This window comes from Rhinatrema bivittatum, chromosome 7, assembly GCF_901001135.1.
Source record: "Rhinatrema bivittatum chromosome 7, aRhiBiv1.1, whole genome shotgun sequence".
In the NCBI taxonomy this organism is placed as follows: Eukaryota; Metazoa; Chordata; class Amphibia; order Gymnophiona; family Rhinatrematidae; genus Rhinatrema; species Rhinatrema bivittatum.
The window spans coordinates 142,422,953-142,446,385 of record NC_042621.1 but is presented as its reverse complement, the minus strand read 5'-3'; the positions used below and the strand labels follow the sequence as shown (position 1 = coordinate 142,446,385).

The 23,433-nt window shown below is 47.4% G+C and overlaps 1 protein-coding gene across 1 annotated transcript in view; it reads right to left on the bottom strand.

Moving 5' to 3' along the window:
- TBATA (thymus, brain and testes associated) overlaps positions 1-23,433 on the bottom strand; it is a 136,027-nt gene that overhangs the window by 21,587 nt on the left and 91,007 nt on the right. The window contains exons 6-7 of the mRNA XM_029609296.1: positions 19,015-19,179; positions 2,217-2,298 (exon numbers count right to left, since the gene is read on the bottom strand). Of these exons, the coding sequence (XP_029465156.1) occupies positions 2,217-2,298; positions 19,015-19,179 (247 nt within the window). The remainder of the gene's footprint in view (positions 1-2,216; positions 2,299-19,014; positions 19,180-23,433) is intronic.

Sequence of the window (23,433 nt, the reverse complement as noted above, 5' to 3'; positions counted from 1 at the left end):
AGTTAAGCCTTGTACCATGAGATGCCCTACACAGCCCACCATGGGCTGGTCATGGACCACGACGGTGGCACGCCAGGAAAGGTGAACAGACGAGGGACCTGTGGACTGGATGAAGAGCTGAAGATGAGACAGACGGAATCAGGAGAGGAACATCGGACATCAGGAGCATGGAACATGGCACCTCTGGACATGGAACATCAGGACATCATGAGCACTGGACATCTGGAAACATCAGGAATATGAAACTGGCAATGAGGGAGCTCTGAAGAGGGACGCAACCAGGAACATCAAGGTGAAGAAGTTCAGGAACACGAAGAACATGGAACGAAGATCCATCAAGGCACTCGAAGACCACGGAGGACCTGGCCCGGGAAGAAGACCACAGACCACTGTGCATACCAGATCCAAAGGCCCTGAAGGAATGAAGCAGAGCCCTTTTAAAAGGCTGATTCAGGCAAGGATGGATGACATCGTCTGTTAGGGCCACGGGCTTTTCCCACTGCCGGCCCTTTAAATATGAAGAAGAGGTGTGCGCTCGCGCCTAGAGAAGGCCAGGAGGATGGAGAAAGTCGACGGCCATGGCAGGGCCGTGAAGAGAACGAGGATGTCGGCTTCCCTGCCGCTAGGCAGCGTCAGAAGCGGCACCCCCTGCCACAAGGATGAAAGAGACATCGGCGGCAGCTCCCTGCTGCTTGAGAGTGGAGTCAGCAGCAGTGGCGACGGCTACAGGGCCGCATAGGAGGGGAGACCTCAGGTGGCAGCTCCGTGCTGCGGAGGCAGCACGGTCCAGGAGTGGCCTATGCCACAAGAAGGAACCCTGGAACGTCGGCCGGCATGTTGGGTAAGTGTAGAGCCTGCTCGCGGGATGGGGTCCGCGGGCAGGATCATAACATTCTGGCTTCCCCTTTCCCCAATCCCCAATATATTAAGCAAGCCTTCTAAGCCTAATCTCTCTATCCTCCAGTCTTTCCCCCCTCCCACCCAATTAACACCAATGGCACCCCGAGATCCACCTTCTCCCCCTGACATGAAAAGCACTTCAGATCATCTGACACAACTCAAGACCTCACTTACAACTATTAAATGCATTCTGGATCCACAATGGCAGAAGGCAGCCTGTTTCCCTCCTGCAGGCTTTCTGTACTACAGATACACTGATCCACACACCACAGCACTGCTTTTGACTTTAGGTTGGTTAGCACGGGGAAAGCCAAACTGCCAAATGCAGCAGTGCTGCCATGGCCACGCTGTCAGTAATGTGGCCATGGTAAACTCTGCCATGTTATGAACCTCATTTGTTTTGTACATCTGGTTTTAAAACTAACAATTAATTTGCATTACTATAAGCGGTAATGCACAGATCATCTATCCTTAGGGCTTTATGGTTCAGTCTGTCTCAGGTTTCATCGAGTCATTCTAGTTACTTGTGACCAATAAGGAGTGCTAGAAAAGACTGATGAACTGGACCAATTTGAAAATGATCCAGAAAAAGATTTTGTACATGAGAGCTCTTCAGACCACTCATGCAGTCATGGGCATGTCTGGATGATTTTCAGGTAGTTCCAATGAAAGGTCTTGTGGCCTGCAAAGAATTATGTGTTTTATTTTCTAGGATCAATACCTCAACGAAAACTCTGGACCACTTGTGGGACGAAAACAGGAACATATTTAGCAGGGCAATTTTCAAAGCCATTTAAATTAGCTATATTGACCTATCTGCAAATTGCCCTCCTCTGCCCAGCTGAAAAGGAAGCCTGCTCAGATCCTGTACTGGATGGGTGCTATATAAATAGAAAGGAAGAAATAAAGCTCAGAGGGGCTTGCACAGTGCTCCTACTTTTAGCCAGGTTAAAAGGGACGTACTGGGGGCACGTTTAGCTCGGAGGAGGAAAACAGCATATATACTTGGGGATTTTCAAAGGCACGAATGTTACTTTACATCCCCTCCCCTCTCCACCACGTACAGCGTGTACAGCTCGTTTCTGGTCATACTTTACACTGGCTGGGGACTTTCCCTTTGAAAATTAGCTACAAAGTGCATGCAGTAAAAGTGTCACATTATTTGCAGGTACTCAGGCTTTCAAAATTGCCCCATCAAGACTGCTGCCACATTTTTTCTCAAAATCACTCATAAGCTCTAACAAAGGACATTTTACCCATTCCCCTCCCCCGCCCTCCCCCAGTCCTGTTCTCTGTCACAGGTCATCTTTATTTACCCCTTTGTCCAGCCAAGAGCAGCCATCTCTGTACTGCTGACAGGGAGTCTGTTTGCAGAATCTGGCACAGGAGCTCCAAAATCTGTTGGCAGGGAGAGAAGACAAGAGAGAGTATGTCAAGGTGACCCAGTCAATAGGATATTGGCTCCACTTCATGTGCAGTGCACAAATAAATGGGAGGTTGGGAGGTCATATGTACTGGCACCCATATCCATTCATCCTTAGATACACATATGGATATCCCCTGGTATACTGACATTTACCTGCACCCATGCACACAACAGGATGCATGCACAGTCACTCTCCACACAGCAAACCTATAGGGATGCTCAATGTCCATTCAGTGCATACTATAGTAATGTACCATTGTTACTAAAACTTTTATTTGGGATGCAGGAAAGTAACACTGCACTAACACTCAGATAAAACTGCAATTAACTGACTAACTATAAAGCCCCTCTTTTGAGGCATATAAAATAAGGAGAAATTAAGACTTACCTGATAAATTCCTTTCCTATACTTTTGCTACACCAGTCAGGAACATGTGGTTTCCCTTCGATAGCAGGGCTGAATTAGCCAAGCTGTCTGGGAAGCGTCGCGATCCCAAGTAGGCGGAGTTTCCCCTAGCTGAACGATGTGTGTGAACGATGTGTGCATTGTTCTCTGCTCTCCGCATTCACATCATCTTCTGATTCCGATGAAGAATCTGTTACGAGCGCACGCGGGCGCGGTCGTCTCGAGCTGGTGGTGAGCCCTTGGGCCACGGCAGGACTCAAGGAGGAGCCCCAAGCCACACCGTGGTAGGTGAGCTGGGCAGGCATGGTGAGCCAGGCGGGTACAGAAGCAGGGAGTCCGACCCTCAGCCGGACCTGCACGCCCATGGTAGCCAACACTGGGAAGTTGACTGATGAACGGTCCTCCGACTGTTCCCGGCCCTTTCGGACCTGCCGCAGGGAACGGCAATGGGCAGCAGGCCGGACAGAGGCGAGGGCAGACAGAGTCCTTACAAAGAAGACGTCAGACGGGGGCTGAAGCAGACATCTAAGACAGGCTGAAGCAAGACAGAGTCCTTTACACTGAAGACATCGCAGACAAGGCAGGTGCAGACATCGCAGACAAAGGCTAGTGCAGACATCGAAGAGGAGGGCTGGAAGGAGACACGGGCACTGTCCCTGAGGGCGCCCTACTCAGCCCACCCACGGGACTGAGTCGCGGACCACCCCGTCCCATACGCGCCCTACACAGCCCAGGAAGGCTGGTCGCGGACCACGTTGAGAACAGGAGAGCGCAGGGAAGATCCAGGCGAGCAGGAACTCCGATGCTGGGATACTGACATCCGAAGCCCCTTCGGCTGGCAGGCAGGGAAGCTCCAGAGCGCAGGGAAGAATCCCACCTGTTGGCCACTCCAGGGCCCAACAGGCCAGAAGGCTCAGGAGCCAGACAGGACGTAGGGCAGAACAAGCGGAACTGGATCAGGACATCAGGAACACATCAAGGCAGACGTCAGTAACATCAGGAAGCAAACATCCGGACAGAGACAGGACAAGGAGCCATCAATACAAGGCAGACCACGGAAGATCTGGATCGAGGAAGAGGTACAGGCAACTGTAGCACTCAATCTGCAGGCCTGGACTGGAACAGACATCAAAACAGGACAAGGCACCATCAACACAGGCAAGACCACGGATGACCTGGATCGAGGAGAAGGTTACAGGCAACTGTAGAGCCCGATCCGAAGGCCAGTTGCAAGTGACAAGAAAGTCCTTATATACTGGAGGTTGTAGGCAACTCCCTGGGAGGAGTTAGTCTGGACCGCCCCTCGCTGGTCCTATAAGTAAGATGGAGAGCTGCGGGCCAGCCCCTAGGGAAACGGGCGTGGCTGGAAACCAGGAAGTCCAAACAGCCAAGCAAGCCACAGGAACAGCTAGGCCTCTCAGGCCCTGGAGCAAGTCCCGGATGGAACACAGGCGAGGCCCTGGCATCGCAGCGGCCTCCGGAAGGAAGGTAAGATACCTCCTGTAGCGCAGCAACAGGGGGGATCGCAACAAACAGAGTCCAAAGTGATAATGGCTAGTTTTTGCAGGCCTCTACAAACTCCCAAAATTCAAAGATTTTCCAATCAGATCTTCACCCAAAAACATATTGGGTTCAGCATGATACCCACCGGCATGGGGAGTAAAGGACAAGAAGAAAGAGCCACCATTTTCACCAATCACAATTGTGGCCTGCTGATTTCCCAGCAATGAAGCCTCTGCAATATTTCCTGCCCTAGGTCCCATGACTTCAGAAAGAGGGGACGCTCCAGCCACAGCAGTCAGTTTGGCGGTGGCACTTCCCTGCTTGATTTGTTCAGTTTCGGAGGGGAGGGAGTTTATGGGGCTCCAGGACTAAGAGTGGTTTCAAGGTCCAGCAGGAGGGCCATTCGCTCCTTAGCCACAGCCGCCAAAGATGTTCCTGGAGTCAAATCCGATGCTGAGGTGAGAAAACCCATGATCTTTTGTTGGCCCAAAGAAGTCAGGGAGGTGGCTGGTATATCACCCCTAGGTCGGCACTTCCTCTTGGTAAGTAGCATTAGTGTCAATGGGGAAGAGCTCTCGCTAAAGCCTTAACAGTCCATCGCTATCTTGCCTCGTAGTTGTCTAGGATAAATCATACCATTTCAAATCAGTCTTCGCCTGGGGCCACCAATAGCAATGGGTGATGAATTCAAGGGTTCTGGTGAGTCCCAGGTATCCAGCCAAGCCCGAGTCATAAGCTCATTTGAGTACCTTTTCTCTGAGACTTTTGGACACTACAGTCTCCTCAAGAGGTACTGGGATCATCATCATGGTAATTATTCTAGGAGGGTCTAACATGTGGAGAGGAGGGTCCAGAATATCCTCCATCTGAAAAGAGTAAGAGAGAGCTTCGACCTGTTTGTTCTTGTGCATGGGTCAGTGGAGTAGCTCAAAATTAAAATGGTTAAAGAACAGAGACCACCTGGCCTGTTGTAGGTTGAGGCATTGCGCCATCTTGTGCTCCTACCATGTGACAGGGGCCGACTAATGGCACCGGTAGCCCCTGTGACATAGAAAGGGCAAAGGCTATCGGCACCATTTTGAATACTGGCAGCCAATGGCCCGAGTGCAGGAGATCGCTCCAGGACCACCGCTGGACCACCAGGGACTTTTGGCAAGTCTTGGGGGGGTAGTCAAACAGGTCTGAGATCAGTAGCAAATGATATTGGTTCTTTTTCATGATGGCATTTAAACCCTAGTAGTCTATATAGGGCCTGAGGAATCCATCTTTTTTACCCATAAAGAAGCCTGCACCTGCCAGAGATGAGGATGGTCAGATGAAGTTCTGGTCCAGGTTCTCTTTAATATAGTGTGACATGGCAGCCATCTCAGGTTCAAACAGGGGGTAGACCCTGCCTCAAGGTGGCATTTTCCCCAGCAGAAAGTCTATAGGGCAGTCATAAGACCTGTGTGGGGTCAATGTCTCCACATGTTGCTTACTTAAAATGTCTGCGAATGCAGCATACTTCAATGGTAGGCCTGGCATGGCTATAACCAGGGGTGTCTCAGTACACATAGAACACCACTTTGCCAACTGTAGTGTGCCCCAGTCAATGGTGAGCTGGAGTCAAAGTAGTCCCAGAATGATGGGGTTGTCCACCCTAGGTAGCAGATAGAAAGTGAGTGTTTCTTCATGGAGAAGCCACATTTACAGAATGACAGGCAAGGTCACCTCAGTCAGCCAACCTGGGAGAGGTTCGCTGGAGACAGAGGAAGTGGTGAAAACATTCTCTAAGAAGGTTGTTGTTAACCGTGCTAGTGAATCAGTGACTTCCATAAAATTCTCATCTTTGCCAGAGTACTGAAAAGCCTCTGTGTGGCTTAAGGACTTCCCTGTGAACAGATAGAGGAGCACCAGCATTTGTGGAGAGGGTTGCCTCCCTGATTATCCCTAGTTACCGGAGTTTCCCGACTTCTTGGGGCATCGACTGGCAAAATGCCCCTGACCAGAGCAGTATAGACACAATTCGAGCTATTGCCACCTCTGTTTTCTTCCTTAGAGAGTCTTGAATGATCCAACTGCATGAGCTCTTCAGCAGAGGGAATCAGATCTGGGTTGTCAGTGGGCACAATAGAGTGTTAAAATAGAGGGATCAAGTGGATAGGTCATTGAGAGACCTTGAACTCCAGGACCTGCTCTTGAAACCTATGGTCCACTTGGATGGCTAGAGCGATCATGCCCTCCAAGGTGGTGGAACATCATGGCAAGCCAGCTCATTCTTGATCTGGTCAGACTGCCCCTGCCAGAAGATGGCTATCTGGCTGTCCTGACCCCTCTGAAACTAGGGTATGGAACTATATGGCATACTCTCCTATTGTGCAGATGCCATGACAGATATGAAGGAGTTCAGCCATTGTGGAAGAGGCATGGCCTGGTTCATCAAAGACAAGGCAGAACTGGTAAAGGAATTCCTATAGGTCCTGGAGAATCGGATCTTCATGCTCCCACAGTGGGTCGCCTAGTCAAAGGCCATACCTCCCAGCAACAAGAGTATGTACATTACAAGGTGGGCTGGAGCTCATAGTGCATTTCGCACTAGTTCAGAAAACCACAGCATTTCTTAAGGTCCCTAAGGTAATGGGGAGGTGATGGCAGGTGTGGAATGGACATTGAGAGATAAGCCATGTCTGGTGGAGAAGAGGCCAGTGGGAGAGGAGCCAGTACTAGAAGTGGGGATTGCATGGAATCCATTCTCACAACAAGTCTCTCAAGCACCCTGATCCAGGATCCCCTGCTGCTGTTGGATGTGCTGAGCAAGGCCCGGGATAGCCTGAAGGGCCAGGTCCACCGGGTCAGCGTCTGTAGCAAAGGTCCACGGCAGGTGGCAGACAAGAGAATGGTCCAAGTCCAAGGCAGAGGACAATACCAGAAAGCAGGCTGAGACAGATGGGACTGGGAGAGGGAGGATTTGAGGGATCACAGAGAGGCAGGACAAACAAGGCAAGACCACAGGGCAGGACAATGCAGGACAACAAGGCAGACAATGAGCAAGGCAAGGAGAAGAAAGGCCATGGACAACACCGGAGGCAGGGGTACCTGTTGCTCCATGGCTCTGTGAAGTGGGTTTAAGTAGGCTGGTCCTGCTGCGGTCATCAGGAGTTACTGTGGTCGACAACCCGCCATGGGGCGTTTAGCTATCGGCACCTAGGGAGTGTGCCAGGAGGAGCCGAATAACAGCATGCCGGGCGAGGATGGCATTTGTTGGTAGCATCCATGCCATGCAGGAAAACGTATGGCATTGTGGGGGTGAGTGCTTCCTGTAGCAGGCTGACCCCACGACCAGCAAACATTACACTCGTTATGCCAACCCTCCAGTATACTCTTATTTCTCTCCCTCCATACCCACCCAGTACCACTCTCGCTTTCCAGCATTTATTTCCCTCTTTCGCCCTTCCTATAACCAGGCCTCTTCCTGCTTCCACCACTAGTGGCCCTGAATCTCTCCTTCTTCGGCTACTAGAGGTGTGGACTCCTCTGGTGGTCCCGGCCCTCTCTTTTTTCCGCCACAATCACGATAGGTTTCACCAGTGGCTGGCATGATTATGCCACCTCAAGATGTGTTGGGCTTTAGGCGACCACTTAGTTAGCTTAGTGGAAGCATTGACTCTGTTGGTGACACTGCCCAGGAATCAAGTTTTGCAAACCTGGAGATATGGCTTTGTTGGACATGGCCTGTCGGAATGCAGTGAAGGAGAGAGAGATTCCCATACCCTGGATTCACTCCAACTTCCAGCCAATGAATATTCAGTTGTATTGAACCAGGGTAAACTCACCCTAGAGGTTCTCCCTCATTAATTCCCTTAAAGAAATAGATAAATCCCCCTAATAAACCAATTACCATAATGCACATCATCATTAAAGCTCTACAGTAGAGGTTAAAGAACATCCCTTAGAATTGCTAGTGATAAGGGCCTGATTTAGGGTCTGTGTCACGTAAAGGCCAGATATATTAAAAGGTTTTTCTTAACTATAGTAAACATGCTTAGCTCATCTGGTCAAAAGACTGCATTGCACTGAAAACAGGAAAATGAATTAACGTAATTTACCAATTAATTGTATCCTCCATCAGCAATAATTTAGAGGTTCTCAGGCTTAGCATAGATTACCAGGGAACCTTGTAAATTATCAACTGAGGAGCAGGTACCCAAGAGAGTATCTCAGCAAGTAAAATGCATGCAGTGGAAAAGGAAATGGAGTTGCAACTACTCCTTAAATTCGCTAGCAGTGACGGTGCCCATGCTGCTCAGACTGGGCAAACTTAGGCAGGATGTACAGCTCAACACCGCTGCTCCCAAATCCAAGGTCCACATTCAGCCTGCTGCAGCTGCTGGCATCGTCCTAGGAAGGCATGGCCTACTTCCAGCCATACCCTCTGCCAGCAGCACAAGCTGCCCTCAGCAAGGCTGCCCCAGCTTCCAAAAACTCAGATACAGAATGACAGACGCACTCCAGGTCCAGCCCAGGTAGGAATTATATTTTCAGAGAAAATACAGTAGCATGTTTGATGCCTTCTTAAAAAGCTGCTTTCCATTCTGCACACAAGTCAAAGAGATAGGAAAACCAGTGTTCCTTTCCCTGTGAGCACCCAGGTCAGTCCAGACTCCTGGGATGTACCCAAACTTCCTTAAACAGGGTGGGAATTTGAGAGTCCCACTCAAATTACACTTTCACCAAAGCCCATGGCCTCCGGAGCCTGGACATCCAAACAATAATGCCTGGTGAAAGTGTGCAATGACCTCCAAGTAGCTACCCTACAAATCTCTTGTGGTGATACCTGTTGACATTAAGACCAAGACACCACCTGAGATGAAGCAGAGTGAGTCCTTAAACCAACAGGGATCGTACAACCTTGACAGATATACACTGAATCTATTGCTTCCTTCAACCACCATACTATGGTGGATTTTGAAGCCTTCTGTCCCTTTTGTGCATCACTCCATAGCACAAAAAAAGATCCAACAATCGGAAAATATTAGTGACCTTATGATACCACAACAATGCCCAATTTACATCCAAGAGTCTCAACTTTCTCGCATGAGGCGCTGCGCATCCAAGCTTGGGAATGCCAGAAGCTCTACTGACTGACTCAAGTGGAATGACGACATCAACTTCGGGATGGAAGGAAGGAACCCCCCACAATGAAGTAGAAGAGGACTGGAAGGCTCATATGCATACTGTTCCCAGCATCCCCCGGGACAGGACTCCAGAGGTCACAACAAGCGATCCAGGCTTTGAACTCCACAGCCCCAGCTTCCAGAGGCCCCGCACCATTTGCAGTAGAAGAGGACCGGAAGCGCGCACCATTGGGCGCACAAATCTCAAAACTCTCAATCCCTCGAGTGAAGATCAACTTAATGGTGGTTCAAGAGGATTGGTAAGTATAGCTTTGGGAAATCTTAGGATTTAAAATAGTTTGGAGAAAGGTGAAATAGTGGGATATATACTTTAGAGTTTGTGTGTGTGTTGTGTCTGAGTTAATAAGCAAGCCATAGAGAGTTAATTCTAGTGTCTGTCTTTCCCTCTCACCCACCCCCCCAGAGAAAACGCAGCACAACAGTGTGCACCTTGCCTTAAAGTCATCCCAGTGCCACCACCTGAACTCTAAGGGAGTTAAAAGGTCAAACTCTTCACCAATCCTCTCTGCAAAAAGGTCAAAATGTGTGCCATGGACATTCGAGTCGATTCAACCCTCTGCTCTGTGCACCAAGACTCAAAAACTCTCCAAAACCTCACATATGATAAGGATGTGGAAGTCTTCCTAGCTTGCAGCAGAGTGGAAATGACATCCTTGGAATACCTTTCCACCTTAAATACTTCCTCTCAAAAGCCAAGCCATGAGACAGAAGCAATCCATCTGATCTGAAAATATGGGACCTTGGTGAAGAAGCTTTGGTGATGGCTGAGCTGCAAAGGGCCATCCACTGCTAGATTGACCAGATATGCAAACCATGGTTGCCGAGGCCACTCTGGCACCCACTAGAATCACCTCTCCTGGATGAATCTCTACTCGCTACAATATTTTGTCCACCAGCGGCCATGGTGGAAACACATACAGGAGAATATCCCATGGCCAAGGAAGCACCAAGGCATCAACCCCTTCTGCTCTGCGTTCCTTTCTATGGCTGAAGAAATATGGTGCCTTGATATTTTGCTGAGTTGCCATCAAGTCCTTGTGAGGCATGCCCCATCTGCAGTGAATAAGATGCATTGCTTCCTCTGACAACTCCCATTCCCCAGGATCCAGCTGTTGTTGATTGAAAAACTCTGCCTGCACATTGTCTATCCCAGCTATGTGAGATGCCACCAATAATGCCAGATGCTGCTCTGCCCAGTGAATTAATTCCTGGGCTTCCTGAGCCACCATCTGACTCTTGGTACCCCCCTGTCGGCTGATGTAAGCCACTGTCATCGAACTGTGAACCTCATCGCCCTCAGCTCTAACCGACTGATGGACAACAACACCTCTTGTGCCAACCACTGGCCCTGTGCCGACTGAGTCTGGCATACAGCTCCCCATCTGGAAAGACTGGCATTGGTGGAAACAACTATCCCAAGTCTATTCCGCGACCTAACTGGTCCCAACCAAATCACCATGAGAGACTGGATCTGGCTATCTCCATGCTCTGACAACGGATTCCACCAGGAAACCAATGCCCTCTGCAGAGGCTTCATGTGAGCAAACACCCAAGCAGCCAGCTCCAAACTGGAAGCCATTGAACTGAGAACCTGTAGGTAATCCCAGACCCTGGGGACCTATTCCTCATTATATCCTTTACAGTTAGTTCAAAATAGTGCAGCCCGTATTCTCTCCGGTATCTCACTCTGAAACCACATTACCCCCACCTTACAATCCCTTCACTGGTTACCCATAAAATTCAGAATAAAATACAAAGTACTTACTATCATTCATGGTCTAATAATTAATTCTTCCTCCACTTGGCTTTGCTCCCTACTCCGTATTTACAAACCCATGCGACATTTAAGATCACTAACACAAAACTTACTGGACATTCCATCACCCCGACAAGCAAGACTAGAAATTACCAGAAAGAGAACCTTCTCTGTAGCAGGACCCTCACTCTGGAACTCCCTACCAAATCTACCCTTTAATATCAAATCCACTTCACTTCAAAAAATCTCTCAAAACATATCTTTTCCAACTTGCATTGACCATTCCACCTACTCATCCAACCATCACTACTCAATTCATATCCACCCCCTCTGCATCCTCATGATATTGTTCATTTGACTCATTCCAACTCTGCTTTCTCCAGAGAATTCTTCTTCTCCTTTTTCTGACGCGCCTCTTCTCTTCTCCTTTCCCCTCCCCCTTTTTCTTCAAGGCATACATTTTTATGTTCTAAAAGGTTTTCTGTTAAAGTTAGCTACTGAGCTATATACCATTTTATGTATTTTTCTATTTTATTTCGTTGATTTTATATTCTTCTGTAAACTGTTTTGACAAAATTTTATTTTTAAAAGCGGTATATAAATACTTTTAAATAAATAAATAAAATAAATCTCTCCAATAAACTGAGAATGTGCCTCTGCAATTTGCAAACACATTCCCTGGTGAGAAACACTTTTCCGATCCTTGTATCGAAATGTGCTCCCAGGAACTCCAACACTTGAGTAGGGGTAAGGTGACTCTTTGTCAGATTTACTACCTAATACAGGGATCTCAATTGCTGTAGCACCAACACCACTTCCTGTCTGCAAAGGACCTCTGTCTTTGCTCAAATAAGCCAATCATCCAGATATGGGTGAACTAGAATGCCCTCCTTCCTGACAGCTGCCACCACCTTGGTGAAGGTTCTCGGAGCAGTCACCAACCCGAACAGAAGAGCACAAAATTGAAAATGTTTCCCAAGGATCATGAACCTCAGGAACCTCTGATGATCCAGACCTCTCCTTTGCGCACCACTGCAATGACCGAGCACAGGGTCTCCACCTGAAAACGAGGAACGTTGAGAGCCACGTTCACCTTTTTCAAGTCCAAAATTGGGTGGAAGGTCCCCTCCTTTTTTGGGACCATGAAATACATGGAATACCTTCCCGTCCTTCATACCTCCATGGGCCTGGAACAATGGCTTCCAGCATCTGTAAGTGATTGATGGTTTCCTGTACCACCCGCCTTTTTGCCATGAAAATACAAGAGGAGACCATGAATAAGCCCTTTTGTGGATGAGCAAATTCTAAAACATAATCTTCTCTTATCATACTTAAGACCTGCTGGTTCATCATGATCTTGGCCCACTCCTTATAAAAAACAGTCAACTGACCCCCCCCTTTAGCTGGCACCAAGGAGTGGACTGGCCTCACTTCATTGGGCGGACTTGGCTCCACCAGCACCCAGGCCAAAACCAGCTTTCGACCTCAAAAGGGCTGGTTCCAGGACTGCTGTTTTCCAGTGCCTTGCCTCTGGGTTCTCCCCAAAGCCCTATTCTGCTGAAAACGCATATTCACCCTAAAGCGACAATGTGCAGGAAAAGATCCTTTCCCCCCCTTTCGGCTTATCCTCCAGCAGTCTATCTTTAAAATTGGCACGGGCCATCCAGTGCTCCTACCATGTGACAGGGGCCGGCCAATGGCATGGATACCCTGTCACATGGTAAAGGCAAAGGGCCATCGGCACCATTTTGATTTGTGGCAGCCGACGGCCCGAGAGCGGGAGATCGCTCCCGGGACACCCACTGGTACACCAGGTACTTTTAAAAAGTTGGGGGGGGGGGGGGGGTCAGGAGGGTGGGGGAAGTTAAAGGATGTGTTTTAAAGGGTCGGGGTGGGTTTTTTGTTTATCGGCTCGGGCGCAGCCGATAAAAAAAACGATTGGACCGCACAAAAAAAATTCCCCGATAGTCCCCGAACCCGGAATCGGAACCAATTCCGGTTCCGATTCACATCTCTAGTAGAGACCATTTCATTCTTCATTCTGGACAAAGCAATACATCCCGTGGTCTTGGACTGCCGTGGTTACAGCAACACACCCCACTGTTTGACTGGGCCATATTACAACTCTCTCACTGGGGCTCCTCCTGCTACGACAAATGTCTGGAATCCATCTCACCCATGCCTTGCCTGACCATTTCAGTCTATCTTCTGGGCCTCCCTCCACAGTATTCCTCATATGTGGACATATTCTCCAAAAAGGCCGTGGACACCCTATCCCCACATCGTTCCTTTGATTGTGCAATCAATTTCCTGCCTAACACGGAACCTCCTTGGGGTAGGATCTACCCATTGTCCTTGACCGAAACACAGGCCATGTCGGAATATATTTGTGAGAACTTGGCCAAAGGCTTCATCCAGCCCTCCAAATCTCCTGCTGGAGTGGACTTTTTCTTTGTGGGGAAAAAAGACAGTTCACTCCGGCCCTGCATCGACTACCGTGGCCTAAATGAGATCACCCTAAAGAACTGCTATCCTTTGCCCTTGATTTCAGAGCTTTTCGATAGGCTTCAGAGAGCTAAAATCTTCACCAAATTGGACCTCAGAGGAGCTTACACTTTGGTCCGGATCCGCCAGAGTGACGAATGGAAAACCGCGTATAACACACGTGATGGCCACTTTGAATACCTTGTGATGCCGGTCAGCCTTTGTAACACTCCAGCAGTTTTTCAGAATATGATGAACGAAGTCTTCAGAGATATGCTCTACCAATGTGTTGTGGTGTACCTGAAAGACATCTTAGTTTTCTCTCAAGACCTTCAGAGCCACCGCCAGGATGTCTGCCGTGTTCTCCAGTGTTTACAGGACAACCAGTTGTATGCCAAACTTGAGAAGTGTTCTTTTGAGCAAGAGACCATTCCTTTCCTTGGCTAAGTGATTTCCAGCCAAGGGTTTTGGATGGATCCCCAAAAATCAAAAAGTATCCTCAAGGCCCTGTGGAGATTTCTTGGCTTCATCAATTACTACAGGTCATTTATTCACCATTATTCTACTCTGACTGCTTCACTCATGGCCATGACTCGCAAAGGGGCCAATCCTTCTCAATGGCCACCCGAAGCCAAGACTGCCTTCCTCCAGGAACCATGTGGCACCCCCGACATGTCACCCCCGACATCCCTTCATCGTCGAAGTCGACGCCTCTGATGTCGGCGTGGGAGCAGTATTCAGCCAGTACTCGACCACACATACCTTACACCCGTGCTCATTATTTTCCAAACACTTTTCTCCAGCGGAACACAATTATGCAATCGGGGATAAGGAGTTGTTGGCAATTAAACTGGCTTTCGAGGAATGGTGTCCCTGGCTCAAGGGAGCTCAACATCAGATTACAGTATATACCGACCACAAAAACCTTGAGTATTTACACCGCGCTCAACGTCTAAACCATCGTCAGGCCCATTGGGCTGTTTTTTTTACTCAACTTAATTTCCTGCTACACTACCGTCCAGCCAATAAAAATTGTCGTGCCGACGCCCTCTCCAGGTCCTTCGTCACAGAGGATATTCCCGATGTTCCACAGCACATTACTGATTCTGCTAAGGTCATTTTTCAACTATGTTTCCGGTACCACCTGGGAAAACGGTGGTTCCCCAACAGCTACGACAGAAGATACTTCGGTGGGCTCACGACTCCTTGACTGCAGGTTGCCCGGGAAAGTCTAGAACTCTCTCCACTCTCCAGCGGTTTTACTGGTGGCCCACCATGAAGAAAGACACGCAGGCCTACGTTGAGTCCTGCCCCACATGTGCTCGTCATAAGCCCCCAGTAGGTTGTCCTTGGGGCCTCCTGCAACCACTTCCCGTGCCAAGTGAACCATGGAGGCATATAGCCACAGTTTTTATCATGGATCTTTCCCTTCGGGTGGCAACAAAACTATTTGGGTCACTGTGGTTTGATTTTCAAAAATGGCCCACTTCGTAGTGCTACCTGGTCTTCCTTCGGCACCAGATCTAGCTAACCTATTCATCTGTCATGTGTTCAGACTCCACAGCCTTCCTAAACATATCCTCTCAGATCGTGGAGTACAATTCACCACCCGGTTTTGGAAATCCCTCTGCAAAAAGTTCAACATTTCATTGGATTTCACTTCGGCTTACCATCCCCAAGCCAATGGTCAGACAGAGAGAACAAACAGGACTTTAAAACAGTTTCTCTGAGCCTACGTGAATTCACGACAGAACGATTGGGCCACCTTCTGCCATACGTGGAGTTTGCCTTAAATTCCCAACAATCCACATCCACTGGGTCTTCACCCTTCCAGGTGGTTTATGGACACCAGCCGCTGTCTCCTCTCCCGCTTTCGTTGTCAGTGCTGTCCCCAGCAGCGCAAGCTACCGCCCAGGAGTTGCATCGACTTTGGGACAACACTAAACAACTTATTCAGCAAGCCGCCCAAAGATCTAAGAAATTCTACGATGCTCATTATCGAGAAGCTCCTCAATTTAAACTGGGAGACAAGGTGTGGCTCAGCACCCATTTATTCAACTTAAACTGCCTTCAGACCGCTTCGCTCCCAGATACATTGGGTCCTTTCCTGTACTTTGCCGCCTAGGCCCAGTTACCTACAGCCTTCGACTGCCCTCATCTCTCAAAATCCACAATGTCTTCCATATATCACTACTAAAACCTTTGGTACTGTCCGACTTCTCTAAGAAACCACCAGAGCCCCAACCTCTGTCATCGGAAGTGGACATCACTTTCCAAGTCCAAGGTGTCTTGGACGTCAGGAAGCGTGGAAAGAAGTGGGAGTACCTCCTCTCTTGGGAGAGCTTTGGGCCTGAAGAGAACAGTTGGGAGCCTGCAGCCAATATCCTTGACAAGGATCTAATCAGGCAATTCCATGCCACACATCCTAGAAAACCCAAACCCCCGGGGGGGGGGGGCCTTGAGAGAGAAGGTACTGTTATGACCATCGGTTGCAGATGGCTGCGATTGCTATTACTCACATTATGTGCTGTTACCCTCTCCTCTTTGGGTGAACTCGTGGCTGTGGCAAGCCACTCCCGACACATGTCACCCTGTCCCAGAACTCCTCATGGAGGCAGGGACGCCACCGACCTCCATGTCTCCTATGGGCCTTCCTAGGCACGCGTGCGCGTGCTACTCGGCCCACCTTTAAGGACGCTAGGGCGAGAACCTCAGGGGCGCCTCCTCCTGATGACATCACTAGCCCTGGACTCTTAAGCACCCCCGGGCCTGGCTCTAATAGACTTAGCAACGAGTTCCCTCATTGCTGATTCCTGCTGCAGTCTACTCGGACCCGTGGTTCCCGTATCCTGTCCTTTCTGGTGTGAGACACTCTCTCAGGTACCCGCTCCTCGGGTGCTCGCTCCTATCTCTGGCTACCGTGCTCCTCGGGGTTGCTCCTGGAACACACTGCTACTTGGGAGACTCAGGGTTGGTGTACCACACTCTGCAGGCCATTGCTTTTCTACTTCAGTGACTGTGCCACGCTTCCCCGCTACTCGGGGCAGCGCCTTCTGTTCTTCAGTGACTGTGCCACGCTCCCCTGCTCCTCGGGGCAACGCCTTGTGTTCTTCAGTGACTGTGCCACGCTCCCCTGCTCCTCAGGGCAACGCCTTGTGTACTTCAGTGACTGTGCCACGCTCCCCTGCTCCTCGGGGCAACGCCTTGTGTACTTCAGTGACTGTGCCATGCTTCCCTGCTCCTCGGGGCAGCACTTTGTGTTCTTCAGTGACTGTGCCATGCTTCCCCGCTCCTCGGAGCAATGCCTTGTGTACTTCAGTGACTGTGCCGTGCTTCCCCGCTCCTCGGGGCAGCACCCTGATTCATTTCAAGGACTGTGCTCACACTTCCCCACTCCTCAGGGTAGTGCCTATGTGCATTGCCAGAGACTCCATCAGGCTTCCCTGCTCCTTGGGTAAGCCTACATCATTTCTCCTGTGCTGACTCACCACGTGGCTCCGCCCCTCAGGGTCGCCCCTCGGCACTCCTCCAGAACTCTGCCTCGCACTCCCTGCTCCTCGGGGCCTGCTCTGCGCTCCACCACAGTGAATTCCGACTCTGGCACTTGCACCCACATCCCAGCCTATTTCTCTCCGTACTCTCTCTGGGCTGTGTCATCTGCTGCTACAGACCTCGCCTCCCGACGGTAAGGCCCAGTAGGGCTCCTCCCCTTGGGCAGTATCAACTCTCACCTCGGCCCAAGGGCCCACTAATCCACGGATCCTAACAATCTCTGATTCTATCTCTTTCTTTTTTTTTTTTTAACTAATTTCCAGACTGCAGATTTTGCACATCTACCATGTGCTGGAGACAGAAATACTGAGGGACTGCAGGTGGCACATCAGGTTATGTGGCAGTGGCAGTAAAACTTTCTCAGTCTCCATCTGCTGGAAGGGAGGCAAAACCCAGGAGTCTGAACTTATCTGGGTATACACAGAGAAAGGTGGAGATGCCCCTGCCCTTAACAGACGAACCATAGTCAAACTATAGCTTCAAACAGTGTGGTGAAGCAGAGGGGAAGGGGCACAAATTCCACATGTCCAACCTGCTGCTATTGGCTACCTAAGTCAAGGAATAGTGTTATCTGGCAGCAGAAAAGCCATCTTCTTGGTTCTTTCTGTGCAATTGCTGTTTCACTTTCTCTGTGCTTAGCCACAGACTTTACTGAACTGAACAAGAAAAGGAGCCAATCGATTTCACTTCTAGATGGCGGCTTCCCTTTCTCTCACTAAGCTTAACAGGGAGAGGGATGTAGGGTTAAGGGTTAGGGAGAGAAATGGGAGGGATGGGGAAGGAGGACAAGCGATGGAGATAGAAAAAAATGGAGGTAGAAAAATGAGGAAGGAGAGAACAAGAGGGTCTTATGAGGACAAGGGATTGGACAAGGGAAAAGCCAAGATACATAAAAGAGAGAGAAGAGGAGAGGAGAGGGAAAAGAAGTTTGAAGAAATACCTACAGTACCTGAATGTAATCCGCTTTGAAGTGCCGAAAAAGTGGAATATAAATAAATAAAAAATAAGATAAAGGTGAGGATGTGTGTGTGTGTGCATTCTCATGTACAGAGAACAAGAGACTCTGTGAAGCCTGCAGGGTTGATGCTTTCAGTCAACATCACAGCATAAAAGCCATTTATTTACACACAGAAAATGAGGATTTGTACGCATGCATGGCTGTACTAAAATAGCCCAGCGCTTAGTCTGCATAAAGCTTCATAGTAGAGATGTGCAAAGCCTGAACCTTTTGGTTCGGGCTTCGTTTTCGGCCCGCCGCAGGAAATTTCGTATTTCCCATGGTTCGGGTCTTTGAAATTTGGGGGACCCGAATTTCGGGTTAGTGCGCGCTAACATTTTAACGTTAGCTCGCACTAATGGGAGTTAGCGCGCACTAACCCGAAAATGAAATTTTCCCAAAATTTCGGGAAAATATGGTTTGATTTTCAGGTTCCCCAAACCAGGACGAATTAGGAAATTTCATTGAAATTTCCAAATTCGTCCTAAACGATTGCACATCCCTAGTTCATAGGTAACCTGCTTAGATGAACTGACAAGAGGCATTTTGGAGGAGCAGAGTTGGGGCAGAGTTTGGACTTACACAAAATGCTTTTTGATTTTAAAAACTGTGTGCATAAGTTCACCAGTACAAGTTCCACCCTCTGGTATGCAGTTGGTGCACTTACTCAAGCACTTAGGTGCAAATTTTCAAAGCAAACCTATATGTATAAATTGGTTTAGAAAATCTGGAGATAAAGTCTGCAAGCAAAAGGTACCCCTCCGTGCATCATTGTAATATTACCCTCTAAAAACGTATCTTGCTCTTGTTGCCTACCACGAGCTCCTGGTCCTGGAAGAGGAGGTCAGTGTTTTTGCCTTTGTTCTTGGCGTTGTTTCTGTATGATTGGCGGGAAGCATGACGCATCATTGCGCGGGAGGCCGGTGGGATGATGCGACCAGTCTCTGCTGAATACTGAGTGGTCCTGCGGGGTTCCTCTGCCTGTAGGAATGATGTAGGAAAACGGATGTGATCATGACTTCTTTAATCAAGTGGTCAAGTAGATGATGTAGTGGTCTACAGGGGGGTATTCAGTTACTGTGAAAAACAACCAGTCTTTGTGGCAACCTATAAACTCCTTTGTCAGACAACAGAATAACTTCAGATCTGGTTCCCAATCGAGCTTACATTATTTACAAGGAAAATATACGTATAGGCTGTATGCCACAGAAAACATCAGTAAACACTGTGCCTGAAATCTATATAGAGCAGCATAACTAGTGGTTTGTAAGTTCAATAGGAAAGGCCTTAGCATAGACTGAGACTGGAGCCTCTCAGTTCTCCCATAAAAACAGAGAATTTCCAGTGCTTGCCCCATCAGCTGACACTGCCTGTTTAACATACAAAAATCCTCTTTGCACCCCCTGCTTGGGGTTAAACTGTTGCTCCCTGAAGACTGGAGGATAGCAAATGTAACCCCAATATTTAAAAAGGGCTCCAGGGGCGATCCGGGAAACTACAGACCGGTTAGCCTGACTTCAGTGCCAGGAAAAATAGTGGAAAGTGTTCTAAACATCAAAATCACAGAACATATAGAAAGACATGGTTTAATGGAACAAAGTCAGCATGGCTTTACCCAGGGCAAGTCTTGCCTCACAAATCTGCTTCACTTTTTTGAAGGAGTTAATAAACATATGGATAAAGGTGAACCGGTAGATATAGTATACTTGGATTTTCAGAAGGCGTTTGACAAAGTTCCTCATGAGAGGCTTCTAGGAAAAGTAAAAAGTCATGGGATAGGTGGCGATGTCCTTTCGTGGATTGCAAACTGGCTAAAAGACAGGAAACAGAGAGTAGGATTAAATGGGCAATTTTCTCAGTGGAAGGGAGTGGACAGTGGAGTGCCTCAGGGATCTGTATTGGGACCCTTACTGTTCAATATATTTATAAATGATCTGGAAAGAAATACGACGAGTGAGATAATCAAATTTGCAGATGACACAAAATTGTGCAGAGTAGTTAAATCACAAGCAGATTGTGATAAATTGCAGGAAGACCTTGTGAGACTGGAAAATTGGGCATCCAAATGGCAGATGGAATTTAATGTGGATAAGTGCAAGGTGATGCATATAGGGAAAAATAACCCATGCTATAATTACACAATGTTGGGTTCCATATTAGGTGCTACAACCCAAGAAAGAGATCTAGGTGTCATAGTGGATAACACATTGAAATCGTCGGTTCAGTGTGCTGCGGCAGTCAAAAAAGCAAACAGAATGTTGGGAATTATTAGAAAAGGAATGATGAATTAAAACGGAAAATGTCATAATGCCTCTGTATCGCTCCATGGTGAGACCGCATCTTGAATACTGTGTACAATTCTGGTCGCCGCATCTCAAAAAAGATATAATTGCGATGGAGAAGGTACAGAGAAGGGCTACCAAAATGATAAGGGGAATGGAACAACTCCCCTATGAGGAAAGACTAAAGAGGTTAGGACTTTTCAGCTTGGAGAAGAGACGACTGAGGGGGGATATGATAGAGGTGTTTAAAATCATGAGAGGTCTAGAACGGGTAGATGTGAATCAGTTATTTACTCTTTCGGATAGTAGAAGGACTAGGGGACACTCCATGAAGTTAGCATGGGGCACATTTAAAACTAATCGGAGAAAGTTCTTTTTTACTCAACGCACAATTAAACTCTGGAATTTGTTGCCAGAGAATGTGGTTCATGCAGTTAGTATAGCTGTGTTTAAAAAAGGATTGGATAAGTTCTTGGAGGAGAAGTCCATTACCTGCTATTAAGTTCACTTAGAGAATAGCCACTGCCATTAGCAATGGTTACATGGAATAGACTTAGTTTTTGGGTACTTGCCAGGTTCTTATGGCCTGGATTGGCCACTGTTGGAAACAGGATGCTGGGCTTGATGGACCCTTGGTCTGACCCAGTATGGCATTTTCTTATGTTCTTATGTTCCCCTCTCTACCTTAGGTGGGAAATTATTATTATTAATATTTACTATTTTTCTATACCGGCTTTCATGACAGGTATCACATCAAACCGGTTTACATTTAACAGGGTGTGTAATATACAGAGAACTCGAGCAACTATAATAAGTGCGTGGTTAACGGAATTGCAGTTACAATAAAACAGGGAAGTACACAACTGGGAGCGGAGGAGGAAGAAGAAAAGAGAGATTAACTGACAGCAAATTATTTACAGACAGCAAATTATTTACAGGAAATAGTCATTTACTCACACATCTGGGAGTTGATCCTCTCAGAGGGAGATTTATTTATGTATTTATTTATTTGCCGGCTTTTATATACCGATGTTCATGTACTGGTACATATCACGTCGGTTTACATAGAACCAAAGTTGGAAATTACATCGAACAAGAGGTTACAAATAACAGGGCTAACTTCGTAAGAACTTATAGATAAAGCTGAGAACGACTTAAAATTATTACAAAAAACAAATAGCAAATAACAATCAAACTCGGATTTACGACAGAACTTATTAAGCATGGGTGCATATTAAAGTCCAACTAACAGGAGAATTTATGGTTACAGCATCAGATACCTGGCGTGGAGTACGAAGTGTGAATCAATCCCTTAGGGAGAGACCTTTAAGTGAAGGCTCTCTCTTCTTTCTTCTGCAGGAGTCTCCCTAGGATGCCCAGCTAGGAAGCTGGATGGCGGGCGATTCACCCACTTCATGCTCTCTGATTTCCTTGGCATACTCCTCTATTACAGCAGCTCTTCCCAGCAGCCCCTGCTCTTTCTCTCTGAATCCAGAACATACCCAGATACACTTTGGATAATAACACCAGGGGGTCTCCAAACCCTCAGGGTATCCTAGGTTATCTCATGCAGGGCATTGGCAAAAGCTTACTTATGAGCCCTCAAGCAACAATTTTGGAAAAGACCACCAGAGTGGGAAGGTCCATCTCTGAAAAAACAGGAGCATCTGCAATTGGGTCCCCTTCTTACTTGGGATCCCCTTGCACTGAAGGGCCTGCTTGGGCAGAATCTATGCCGCTGATGCAGGGACTTCTAACACCAGGGTCCTTTTCTATTATGCAAGGGCAGCACACACAAAATGCTTTCGTTACTGTTTTCTTTGAATTAATATTGATGGTTTTGTGTTTATATATAGATACAATTATTTATAGTCTAATCATTTCATAATATTACAGACCAAGGATAGTCTTTGAGAGCCACAAACAAGCCTGATGCATGCAAAAATATCTCATGCATATTCAGGGTGGATATTCTGAAAACCTGGCCTGTTTGTGGTGCTCGAGGACCGGAGTTGGCCATCCTTGTTTTAGACAATAGGATATTTGTTAGCTTTTATCTTTAAACATTTGTTAATCTAATAAGAGTATCATCTACACATATTCAACTACTTTGATGTTTTCTTTTAATTTAGTTTATTAGAATCTGGCCCTACTAATAATAAAAACACAAGAAAAGGGATATGTAAAAGTGCTGCTTATCTAGCTTAATTATATACCTCACAGTGAGAGAAAGGACTACAGCAAACAGTTCCTAAGTATAACAGAACTCATAACCCCAAAATACTTTGTAAAAGGAGTTATAAAACTAGAAGCCTGACTCAAGGGCTCTTCGCCCATATTGTGTCTATGTAGGGAAAACGTTTAGAGAATCAGGTCCTAGGACTAGAGTAAATTCCCTGATCTTCATAGCATCAACTGGACATCCTAAGAAAGCTAGGATGCTTTACTGGCCTCTAGTGGCAAGGGGTCAGAACTCAATAGCTGCCATATCCTGCCTATCCTATCCAGACTTGATATCAGATACTGTAACTGAATCATATGCCTTTGCATTGGTTATAGACGCATTCCTCATAAATGTGTCAGATGATGCTACCTGATTAACAGATCTGATACTATGAAGTATTTGGGGGAATGTAGAGTATGACTAGGGACCTTCGTTTTCAGTTTTTATTTTACTTTTCCCTAGAATTTAACAATGTTTATTATAACAAGAACAAAAAATATCTACCAGGAAAAATGGCTTTTGTTTTTTTCCATTGATTTCTCCTGTGTTTGTTCTTGTAATAAATGCTGGTAAATTTCTGAGAAAAATAAAAAGCAATAGCAGAAAACAAAGGTCCCTAAATATGACTGAATATTATTATTTCTTTAAAGAAAGAGAAGGAAAGAATAGCAGAAGAGGAGACTACAATAATAAATTACTTGACTCCCCCTACAATTCAAGTCCTGAACA